The 12,793-nt window shown below is 41.4% G+C and overlaps 2 protein-coding genes across 4 annotated transcripts in view; one reads left to right on the plus strand and one right to left on the minus strand.

Moving 5' to 3' along the window:
* The window catches only part of P58IPK (dnaJ homolog subfamily C member P58IPK), a 390,081-nt gene that overhangs the window by 82,724 nt on the left and 294,564 nt on the right, over positions 1-12,793 (plus strand). The gene's annotated exons all lie outside the window — the stretch shown is intronic.
* Positions 1,789-12,793, minus strand: part of Eaat1 (Excitatory amino acid transporter 1) — a 297,280-nt gene continuing 286,275 nt past the window's right edge. For all 3 annotated transcript variants that reach the window (XM_080276712.1, XM_080276711.1, XM_080276710.1), the window contains 4 exons: positions 8,809-9,042; positions 7,766-7,960; positions 6,737-6,871; positions 1,789-3,517 (listed from right to left, as the gene is read on the minus strand). In XM_080276712.1, the coding sequence (XP_080132838.1) occupies positions 3,349-3,517; positions 6,737-6,871; positions 7,766-7,960; positions 8,809-9,042 (733 nt within the window). In that variant the 3' untranslated portion in view covers positions 1,789-3,348. The remainder of the gene's footprint in view (positions 3,518-6,736; positions 6,872-7,765; positions 7,961-8,808; positions 9,043-12,793) is intronic.

Consider the following 12,793-nt stretch of genomic DNA (forward strand, 5'->3'; position numbering starts at 1 on the left):
AAAGTTTACCAGTATACTGTAGGTATCAATGTTTTATAACCGAACACAACCCCAGAAAAAATTATATATATATATATATATATATATATATATATATTATATATTATATGTATATATATATATATATATATATATATATATATATATATATATATATATATATATATATATATATATATATATATATATATATATATATATATATATATGTATATAAATAAATATATAATATATATATATATATATATATATATAATATATATAAATATATATATAAATATATAATATATAAATATATAATATATATATATATATATATATATATATATATATATATATATATATATATATATAATATATATATATATATTATATATATATATATATATATATATATATATATATATATATATATATATATTAGTTAAAACCTGAACTTCCAGTGAGCAAAGAAACAGTGTACGTTTTTGGGAGAAATATAAATAAAATAAATTCCTGACATTAGCTATGACAAACATTAGTGATACTTGACAAAGTTCACTTGGTATTCATGAAGGGCATTACGAGCACAAACATTCCTTAACATTTATTGTCAACTATGACCTATAAAAACAGACTATTTAGAGCCTCTCGAATACGATATGGGAAGAAACAGCATGATATGAAGAGGTAAGGAGTGGAGTTTAACCTAGAAGAACCGCAGACATACATCACAAACACACCAACACTAACAGCTTGATAACTACACAAACATTCAATGAGGAGGTAAAGGTGGTTTTATATTTTGCTCTCTCCCTTTTTCTTCCTCGTCCTTGTGCACTTACATTTACTGACATTCGTTTACTAAAACCCTCAATGGTTAGTTTGTGTTTCTGGAAATGTGAAGTTCCAAGCAATCCACATTTTATACAGTGTACTGTATATGAAGATGGGGAGGAAAAAAAAAAGAATCTGAATAACTAAAAATATGTAGAAGCTTTTTATTGTAAAACTGCTTGGTCCTTCACTTAACTAAGCAGGATGTAGAGTATAAAAAGATGGGAGACAGACAATTTGAATTTAAAGCTATTATAGTATAGATATAATGTACTTTTATACAATTAATTTTATTTCTATAACCAGCTCGTCTTAAGTTTTAAAAGATATGCCAAGCAAATAGAACACATTTTGGTAAATTAAACTACTGTATTTTATAGATGACCTTAAGTAATGAATGGGTTGCCAAAATCTCTCTCTACAGTACTTTTAATCTGATAATTATATTCTGTAAATTGCTGCACTGTACAAGGACTCAAAGGCTATATTTGGGTTAAACAGGCTCTGATAAATTTTTATAAATGAAAATTCCTGAATATCATTTATCTTACAAAATGTGTTCACAGCAGTATAGCTTCTTGTACCTTTGCTGCTCTTGAAGTACACTTATTATTATTACTTTTTTTTGTACAGTTTCTCTTACATATTTACATTGATGTGTTAGCATGTGATGCCTAAGCCCTGTATTGTCTTATGTCTCAAGTACTTCTATCATCAGGGTTCAGAAAATACAGCTACATCTACATAATATTTAAGTATCGTTTGTCAATTTACTTGTGTGTGTGTGTGTGTGTGTGTGTGTGTGTGTGAGAGAGAGAGAGAGAGAGAGAGAGAGAGAGAGAGAGATCACACACCAGGCTGATAGGCATACTTTTCTAGGAATGCATACATAATGATAGCCGATTGTGTGTGTGTGTGTGTGTGTGTGTGTGTGTGTGTGGAAAGAGAGAGAGAGAGATTCACACACCAGGTTGATAGGCATACTTTTCTAGGAATGCATACATAATAATAGCAGATTTTATATATATATATATATATATGTGTGTGTGTGTGTGTGTGTGTGTATAAAATCCAATAATTTTGGTAAAATTTGTGATTCACGCACAGTAGACGTACTGTGCTACATACTGCATCAAGATAAGTAAAATTTCTTTAAATGTTGCACATGCCACAAGAGACTTAATTTTCAGGGCTTAGTTACACATTTTCTTTGATTTTCTAAACTTTCTCTGTACCTGGAGGAAAAACTTTGCAAGATAAAAACATGAAGTTTACAAGACACGCTCTAAAGACATCAAGACACACAAGGTAAACTGCTCCAGATCCTACCATTACTTTACATACAACAAATATAATTAATATATCTGTAGACTCTCCAACCAGACAACAATTACAAAACAGCTTCTATACATTACCAAATACAATTCTGTTTTTTATCATTCTCTAAGCTTAATACTGTACTACAGTACTGTATACATTATTAAGATTTTTTGATCCACAGTTCATACAGGATCGATAAGACCACTATTGTTATATACATTATTCTCTGCATCTTATGTAGTAACTTTGATATGATTACTTGTTACAAAATAATTGAAGATTTGCTTGCATAATAACTACATTCAGTACAGATTTAGCACACATTCAAGTACAATTACTATGGTACCATAAATTGAAAATTTAAATTGTCAAATGCTGCAAATGTAATTTCAATAAAGGTTCGAAAGATGCATGTTTTCCTTATATGCTCTTAGTATAATACTGTACTGTATACTGACACCACAAAATTTTATATAAAATTAATCATCACTGTATTATTCACTGGCTACATGAACTTGCCATACACTGGAAAATTTATTAAACATTAATTCACATCTCTTCTCCAACCGTCAACTAACACTTAAACAGTACTGGAAGTCTTGGACACTTATATAAACATATTTCTACAGCTAACAAGAGCACTCCCTCATTATCTTAACTTTATTTTATATATATATATATATATAGTATATATATATATATAAACTCCTCTCCTATTTTTACCTGTGTCTTGGTCATACACAGGCACCACAAACATCAAAATACATCTTCACCTTTACTTTACCAGAACAGCTAAAAAACTGTCTCACCTTCTGAGGGGTCATTTACATTAGACCACTGACGATGCAAGCATGTGTAGGGTCATATCAGGTAATTATTTGACGAAATGATTGCTAACACCTCTGTATGTAACAACATACTTTGACTAATTGCTTTAGTGTACAAAGTTTAATATTGCTTTTATGAGAGAGAGAGAGAGAGAGAGAGATTCTAATATAACAGAGGAATCAACCTCTACAGAAGGGTCTCACAGTGAGATGCTGTGGATTCTGACCATCCTAATGGATGTGCTGAATCTTCATAAGTGACAGCTGGTATGATGTAGGTGGTAGTGTTGTGGTGACTCGTATGGGGAGGAGGAGGAGGAGTGCTGGCAGACACGCTATAATTTACATCGAAATGGGAAGAAGGACTTCCCACTGCCGGTTGCTCTCACATCTTGCTGGACTCCACAGCATCCATACCGATTTCATTTGAAGGCCGTTCCACATCACCATTCGCATTGATGCTCATCTGCTCAAGCTCTTTCTTGCTAAGCTCATACACCAGACCAGCACCAATACTATCTCCAAGCACGTTGATCATGGTACGGAAGCGGTCACTGTGGGGGTGCAGTGTGCAAATTAGTATCTTAAAAAGCTATCGTATTTACTGCTCTGTGAATTGGTGGTGAGGGTGGTGGTGGTGTTGATGTGAGGGTATGGTGTGGTGGCGAAGTGGGTGAGGGTGTAGGTGGTAATGTGGTGCTGATGTGGTAGTGGTATGGGTAATGGTCGGGGTGTGGGCGGTGGTGTGCGAATGCTTGTGGATGGTTGTGTGGGTGTGGGATTTTGGGAGGATGGTGTGGTGTGGTCTGTGAGGGTGGTATGGGTGTTAGTGCAGACGTGGTGCGGGTTTGGGAGGGGGTGTGTTGGTGGTGGTACTGGTATGAGTGATGTGGTTGCGGTGGTGGAGAGTGGGTGGTATTGTGGTGTTAGTATGTGTGTGGCGGTGTTGGCGGCATTGTAATACTAAAGATGGTTTGGATGGTGGTGGTGTAAGTGGTGGTATGGTGGTGGTGATGCCTGTGTCTAGTATGGTAGTGGTTCTGATATGGGTGGTGGCTTGGTGGTAGTGTGGTGGTAAAGTGGTGGTGGTGTGGTGTTGGTGGTGTCAGAAATGATGATGGAGAGGGTGATGATGTGGTACTATGGTAGGTGGTGATGTGTTGGTATGAGTGTTGGTGTGGGTGGCGGTGTGTTGGTGGCGGTGGCGTAGGTGTTGGGGTGGTAATGGTGTGGGTGTGGATGGCGGGTATGTGCTGGCGGTGTGAGTGTGTATGTGGATGGTGGTGGTCGTGTGAGTGATGGTGTGTGGCAGAGTGGTGGAAGCTTTTATCGTATTGGTATCGTGGTATGGGTGTGCCTGTAGTGGTGGTATGGGTGAGGGTATAGTGGCGATGGTGTGGGTGGTATAATGGGTGTTGCTGGAGCTGAGGGGGTGGGTAGTTGTGGGTGTGGGGGCGGTTATGTGGTTATATGGTGGTGGGTGTGGCTGGTGGTGGGGATGTGGTTGGTTGTTGAGGGTAGTTATGGTGGTGTGCGCTGCTGGTCTGGGTGTGAAAGTGGTGTTAGTGGCATGGGTGTAAGTGTGGGTCTAAGTGATAGTGTGATCATGGTGGTGATATGGGTGTAGCAATTGTATGGGTGGAGTTGTGAGGTGTGGTGGTGGTATGGGCGTGGGTGGAGTTGTGGGGAGTAGTGGTGGTATGTGTGTGGGTGGAGTTGTGGGTAGGTGTGGTGGTGGTATGGGTGTGGGTGGAGTTGTGGGTAGGTGTGGTGGTGGTATGGGTGTGGGTGGAGTTGTGGGGAGGTGTGGGGGTGGTATGGGTGTGGGTGTAGTAGTCATGAGTGTGGGTGCGGTTGTGTATGGTCGTGTGCGTGGTGGTTTGGGTGTCAGTGAGAAGGGTGATGTGTGTGAGTAGTGGTGTGCAGGTGGTAGCTGTTATGGTGATGTGGGTTTAAGCAGTGGTATGGGTGTAGGTAGTACTGTGGTGGTGGTGGTGGTGGTGTGGGTGCAGGTATGGCAATAATGTGAGGGCGTTGTGTCGATGTGGAGCGGATAATGGTGTGAATCTGGATGCTGATATGGTGGTGGTGATAACAGTGAGTGTGGTGGTAGTATATGGGTGGATGTGTGGATATAGGTAGATGTGTGGTGGTGGAGGTAAGAGTATGAGTGGGTGATATGTTAATGGTGTAGGTGGTGGTGGCTGTGAGGATGTAGTTGTAGGTGGCTGGCTGATTAAGTGATTACAGTAAAAAGATCATGGCAGCCAAATAAAGAGGTTGCAGGTAGTGGTGTGATGATGGTGATATGGGTGTGGGTGGTGGCGGTATGGCTTTGTGTATCTGTGTGAGGGTGATGGTGGTGCAGATGTGGTGTGGTCGTGGGTGTGGGTTATGGTGGTGGTGGTAGGTGTGGGCTATGGTGGTGGTGGGTGTGGGTTATGATGGTGGTGGGTGTGGGTGGTTGTGGGGGTGTGGATTATAGTACAATGGGGATGTGGGTGGTAGTGCAGTGGAGGCAGTGTGGATGATGATGGTGTAGGTGTGGGTGGTGGCATGAAAGACGGTGTTGGATACGTATACGTGAGTAGTGGTGTGGCGGTGGTTGTATGCGTTTGGGTGCGTGATGGTACAGCTGTAGGCAGTGGTATGGGTGACTGGTGGTGGAGTGGTGTTGGCATGGATGTGGGTGTTATGGTGGTGGGATGGTGTTGGTATGGATGTGTGTGATATGGTGGTGGTATGGTTTTGGTGTGGGTGTTATAGTTGTGGTATACAGTAGTATTGGTGCTGGTGAGGGTGTTGTGTTGGGGAGGTGTAGTGGTGTGGGTGCTGTGTTTGTGGAGGTGTAGTGGTGTGGGTGTTGTGTTGGGAAGGTGTAGTGTTGTGGGTGTTGTGTTGGGGAGATGTAGTGGTGTGGGTGTTGTGTTGGGGAGATGTAGTGGTGTGGGTGTTGTGTTGGGGAGGTGTAGTGTTGTGGGTGTTGTGCTGGGGAGGTGTAGTGGTGTGGGTGTTATGTTTGTGGAGGTGTAGTGGTGTGGGTGTTATGTTTGTGGAGGTGTAGTGGTGTGGGTGTTGTGCTGGGGAGGTGTAGTGGTGTGGGTGTTGTGTTGGGGAGGTGTAGTGGTGTGGGTGTTATGTTTGTGGAGGTGTAGTGGTGTGGGTGTTATGTTTGTGGAGGTGTAGTGGTGTGGGTGTTATGTTTGTGGAGGTGTAGTGGTGTGGGTGTTGTGTTGAGGAGGTGTAGTGGTGTGGGTGTTATGTTTGTCGAGGTGTAGTGGTGTGGGTGTTGTGTTGCGAAGGTGTAGTGTTGTGGGTGTTGTGTTGGGGAGGTGTAGTGGTGTGGGTGTTGTGTTGGGGAGGTGTAGTGGTGTGGGTGTTGTGTTGGGGAGGTGTAGTGCTGTGGGTTGTGTGGGTGTGGGCAGTTATAGTTGTGGGTGTGTTGTATATCACTATGCCTTTTTCTAGTTTTTAATCCCGTAATATGTGTCTACGCTGGTATATACGCAATTTCTCCACCAGGGGATGGACAAGAAATGATCTTAAGACTAGTTATCACCACTGTTGCTCTGTGTAAGGTGAGGGGAACCAATGCACAAGTCTTCAACCTCTATAGGGACATAATTCAGGGTGGAAAAGAAGCATCAGTTAAAATACCCATGCCTTCTCTAGTGGTGTAAGAGGCACATGGCTGTCTGCGATACAATAATGAGTGGTTGGTTAAATACATATGGACACCTAATTCACTGAAGAAGCTTGATAAAATAACTTACAGCAACCAGTCAACGGCAATAATGAGAGTCATGTCCTCAGCTGGGAGTCCCACTACATCCAGCACCATCACCATTGTCACCAGTCCCGCTTGAGGGATTCCAGCTGCACCGATGGCAGCTGCTGTGGCTGTGATGCTGTGCAGGAGGAGAAATAGTGCTAGTTAAGGTCACCTAGTGTGCGACTTACTGTATTTTAAATAGCCTGGCAGCTATCATTGTTTCCTTTCTTGTTCCTTCAACTCCTTCCATCCATGCCTTATCACTGCCTTCTCGTGGTAGGTGGTGGCAGCCACCATCCACTCGCTTGATGTAGTGCTGCCTACTTTTTCCTTCACCTTCATCATTCTATCTCTTTGTCCTTCTCTCCATGTTTCTCCCTTTCCTTCCTGTCGCTTTTTATTGCTCTATTTTCCACTGCTGGCAGCTCTACACTGAGTGACAAACTCAATGGTTTCTTGTAACTCAGGAAACCTTGTACATCACTGGGTTGTAACCATATAACCAGATAATGGGGTTGCGTGGATCCTACTATAGTGCCCTGCTAACTTTGTGGAGCAATGCAGATGCGGCATCCACCCAGAAACCAAACCTCCACACTTTTCCTCGTCCCTCACTGTCCTGGGACGCTGTTACCCGCAAGGAAACATGAGGCCATTGCACAGGATGGCCCTGCAGGGGCAGTTGCTTGCCTGCGGCTGAAGAGTCTGCTGGGCCAGACAGACTGGGGTGGATCAACAACCATTACCTTATTCACTTGACCCACCTTATCTCTTCTATATCTGCATATACTTCCTCTACAGTACTTAATTTTATATAATCTGGCTAAAATTAAAAAAAAGAAAAGAAAGAAAAACAGGCAGTTAGCTCATTCTCTTATTCTTCATCTATTCATACTTTCGTGTCTCTGGTCTCAATCATCTGTTTCGTGTTACTAATAGTAACATCCTAGGATAACAAACAGCACAGGTCTATAGTACATCACTCTCTCCAAAAATTCCTCCTCATTTATTCTTTCTCCACCTAACTTACCTGATAGCCACAACCTGACCAATGGTGAGAGCAAGACCCCTGACTTGAGCGATGAATATAGCAGCCACAGCCTCATAAAGGGCAGTGCCATCCATGTTGATGGTCGCACCAATAGGGATAACAAAACGGGTGACACGTGAATCAATCTTATTTTTCTCCTCAAGACACTGGAAGGTTACTGGCAAGGTTCCTGAGCTGGGGGGAGGGGGAGGAAGTCAGATTTGAGGTGGTGAAATCTGGAGAGGAATAAAGTTTGTCATTATATACAGTTGCTTACACACGCATTAATAAGTATGGAATCCCTAAGCAATTTTATATATATAAAAGACGACAAGGATTAAAGGGAAAATATAATAAAGAGGTTGGATATGAAAACAATGAGACAGGATACGAGGAGGATATCATAAGAATATGAGGTGGATGCAAAAAATTATGACAGCGTGTGATGGAAATATTGCAGCAAAGGTACCTGATATTTACAGTGGAAGCAGGATTAAACTAGTGTGATACAAATTCACTAGTTCATGGTAGCCCAAACTTAACTCGTTATTTGAAAACTATCATGAATGATTAACTACGAGACTCCAAACACCTCATTATTTGTTCAGCTGAGGAGCTCCACGGAGTAACGCCAAACGCACCCAAATCGAAACCGAGATTATGGAGGCTATAATAATAAATTTTAGACTGATGTTACCTCATATTTTTATCAAGCTGCTCCGTGAAGGGATTAAAAAGGTCGAACCTCAGTCTCCTTGCTTTATCGACTGACTTGTTGCAGCGTACTCCATGGACAGCCTCAATTGTAGTTATTCAGTTTCTCCTAAATCACAGCCCAGCAACAGTATCATTCACTACCATCATACCTAAATCCCTTCTTAGCTCTGATTTGTTTTTAACTAAACACCAGAAAACTATTCTTTCATAAAACAGACTTTTCTTAACCTCATCTATAAACACCTACAGTACCATTCTAAACTTTCAGAATCTTCCCAGACTAAATCCATCCTGTGCAAATACATCAACCTTGTACACCCACTGACCTGGAAGCAGTGGCAAATGCAGTGATGTAGGCTTGCCCCATGTTGGCCAGGAAACGGAAAGGCAGCTTGCGTGTGAGGACTGTGTACAGAAACGGCAACACTATGAAGCCATGGATGAAGATACCTAGAACCACTGTACCAAAATACATCCCAAGCTGGCCCAGCATCACACTGAAATCCTCCATTTCGATCATCATGGACGCCACCAAGAACAGGATACCAATTGGTGAGATCCTGGAGGAGGAATGTTGGTTAATAACAGTTTAAAAATGAGAGCATTATTATACAACACTGTTTATTTGTGAGTATAAACTACAGGACAAAATTGATGAGTATTTGGAAGATAGGAACACCACTGTAAAATTACGAAATTTACATGGAGTTGACTGAAAGTACGACACTGTATGGGACCAAATAAAAAAGGTTACGGGCATAGCTGTATTTTGTACCTAATGAGTGTAAAGTACTGTATGCCTTTTCAATAAATCCTATCGTTGTCCGCAACTACTTGAAAAATACTGCGACTGGCTCTCATTATTTGCAGGTCACTGGTGCCTGGTATATGCCGCAGATACGGAATTCTAGAAATAAAGAACAGATAAGTTTGTGTAAGCAATTTAGCTGGTTTTGGATTGTCTAAAACTACACCCATTTTCCCCTTGTACTGTCCCCAAACCTTACTTACACATCATATTAAGCATCTGTATTAAGATCAAGGTTAATTGAAGCTGCAACATAAGATATTAAAAAACAATAAAGAACATATGCTTGTGCAAAAGAGAAGCTGATCTGATGGTGGTGTTCAGTGCCATGAGGGTGAGGCTACTGGCACCAGCTCTCCTTGGTTCCTCCATGAACTCCTGACCATCCCCCTTTGCTGAACTTTTTCTGTGTTTCCGGGACACACAACGTAGACTAGCGTGCACTCCAATAAAAGTTCCTCTAACTGTCAGTATCAAACTACATGCACATTACACACTACACTTCCTATTCAAAATTCAACGGAAATGGCATCTTATCACCATGCCTCGGAGTCCCCGGGTGGGTGGGGAAGGGGGGCATCAAAGACCCAACCATTTGCCCCTCTCCCGGTGACAACCAAACGAGATGCCTGGAACCACTATCTGACTCACTTCTTCATTTCTGCAACATTTGCAGCCTTTCCTCTAATTTTCTCTCTGTTGACTACCACCTCTACCTCTCCTCCTCTAAACCTCATCTTCTCTTTCTCAATGGGGACACAGTGGCTCAGTGGTAGAGCATCAAGCTGGTAATCGGGGGACTGCGAGTTCGGGCGTCACCTGGGACTGCCGTGCTGGGAGTGGTAGCACGCTCCTGTAACCTGCCGGGGTTATATGATCCAATACAGGGTCTAGCTCAGGGGAATACCATGTCTCCCATTTCTCTTTCTCAATGGGACTCAGATGTCTGAGGCGACTGATAGCATACCCTTCTTTGTATCCACCTACTTTCTCTATACTCATTTCAAAGCCAAAGGTGGCTGTTATGCATATGTATGCAATGACATATCTTGCTCTCGTGTTCCTGAACTTGAATCTTCAGAATTCTCTACTCTCTGGCTTTGGCTATCTTGTCATTCTCTGACTAAATATATCTGTGCTATATACTTATCTCCTAAATCTACTGGCTATGAAAAGTTCTTCAACTATCTTCCTGCTAAGATGCTACTATTTTACTTCTAAGATGCGACTATCTTACTTCTAAGGTGGAACCCATCTTATAAATTTCTCTTTTCTCTGAATCTCCATACTAGGTGATTTCAATGTTCACCACCACCTTTGGCTCTCCTCTCCTTTCACTGATCCATCTGATGAACAAGCCTACATGTTTTTATCCTTAATGACCTAGAGCAGCTTGTTATACCCATACCCCTGACTGCCTTGGAGAGAGTTCTAACATACTTGACCTCTTCCTTACATCTAATCCATCTGTTTACGGTGTTAATCTTTTCTCTCCGTTGGGCTCCTCCAATCACAACCTTATCACCTTAGCCTGGTCTACCACTCCAGCAAGGCCTGTAGATCCTCCAAAGAAGTGGCAGTTGTGGCACTTTGGGGCTGCTGATTGGGAAGCCCTCAGGCAGTACTTCTTTGATTTTCCCTGGAATAAGTATTGCTTCCATAGCCAAGCGCCATCTGAGTGTGCCTTGCATAATACAAATGTTATTCTCTCAGGCATGGAAACATACATTTCCATTCTTATATCCTGTGACTAGTGAAACAAACAAAAAAAAACTCGGTTTAACCATGCTTGTTCTAAAGCTGTACACAAGAAGAAGGCATACAAAAGGTACCAGAGCCAACTCATCCCTGAATCTTTATGTTTCTGCCTGGAATCATGCCAAGTCTGTTCTTCACTCTGCCAAAAATAATTTCATTCATACTAAGTGCTTTGAACTCTCCAACTCAAATTCTTTCCACCCCTTCTGGCATCTTGCCAAAAATCTTTCTAACAACTTTACCTCATCATTCTTTCCTCCTCTTTTACACTCTGATGCCTCTGTAGCTATTTCTTCTACTGATAAAACAAAACTCATTTGCTCAAACTTTCTCCTCCAATTCCAACTTAGACGATTTCGGTACTGTTCCTCCGTCACTTCCCCTCACTGAATTCCTCATGGCTGACATGAAAATTTCTTCAACTGATGTATTTTTTGCCATCACTGGCATCAATATTAACAAGACATATGGGCCTGATGGGGTCCCTCCTGCTGTCCTTAAGAACCATGCCTCTATGCCCACTCTGCCTAGGCAAACTCTTTCATCTTTGTTTGTTAACCCCTAAACCGCGTTTGCTTGACTTGCGTGTCTCGCGGGCATATTCGCGCTCCGACACTCTCTAAAAATATTTGCCAAAAATCAGTTATTGGTCCTAGAATATTAAAATTACATATGCATATGGCACATACCTTCAGCTTTCTCCTGGGATGTTTGTTGAGCCTTCGTCGAGTACCGTAGGACTTGTGGAGACCTTTGAAGTTGGGTAACAAAGTCTCCACTTTACACTTCCCGACAACCAGTAATATGATTACCACAGACTGATATTATCACTAGAAACACTATTCTATGATTCTCAAATAGTTTGGAATCCATACTCCAAAAAAAAAAAAAAACTGTGAAAGCAATGAAAATTACGAGCGCATATGACCATCCCACTTGCGATCGTTCGCCGCTGGTGTTCTGTCATTTATTATTCATAAAAACACTCACACTTTATACTTCCATTACTATATAACACTTATATATATCTACAGTCTTTATCCATAAGTTTCCTTCAGTAATTGTCACGGTAGGCATTCAATTTCTCTTTCAGTAAAATAAGTAGCATTCACTTTCTCGTCCTGTATACTAGCATTGACAGTGAATCTGTCACTTTCACCTTCATAACTCATAGTATTCATACATGCTAGGGTGAAACTTTCACTTTCATTATTCCTAGTATATATACTCGTATTCTTATATTACTACTCATTTACATTTCTATTTACATCTTGAAATGAAAGGATCTTGAATTTGGATCTCTGTTATCTTGTTTTTGACTTTTCTTGGAGGGAACAATCTTGCAGGCTCCTGGCCTTTGGTTATTCTTTCTTGCATTAAAAAAAAAAACTCTCAAAGTCAGCATCACACTCCTCAGACATACCACCGACATTATTCACTTATCCCTGTTGTCTCCATATATCACTTATGTCCGAGTCGATGGAGTTTCACATGGTGGCAAGTTATGGTGGAGAGAGCTGGTGGAGAAGGTATTGGCTGATCAGGCATTGTTGTTCTTAGTCTATTCTGCCATGCTGTGCCCTGGTACACTCAACTTGAATGATGGCTGCCTCACTTCTAAAATTTTGCTCCTATTCTGTCAAGTGCTCCTTCATCTGAAAAATAAGTACTTGGTAGTGGGTTCACCATGGCACTTTGTCCACATGCTCCTGTCTCTCTGCTTCCACCTGGTCCTCTTCTTCCAC

Source organism: Coenobita brevimanus, chromosome 66, assembly GCF_032717465.1.
Source record: "Coenobita brevimanus isolate Jiangsu-jjx chromosome 66, ASM3271746v2, whole genome shotgun sequence".
NCBI classification, from domain to species: Eukaryota; Metazoa; Arthropoda; class Malacostraca; order Decapoda; family Coenobitidae; genus Coenobita; species Coenobita brevimanus.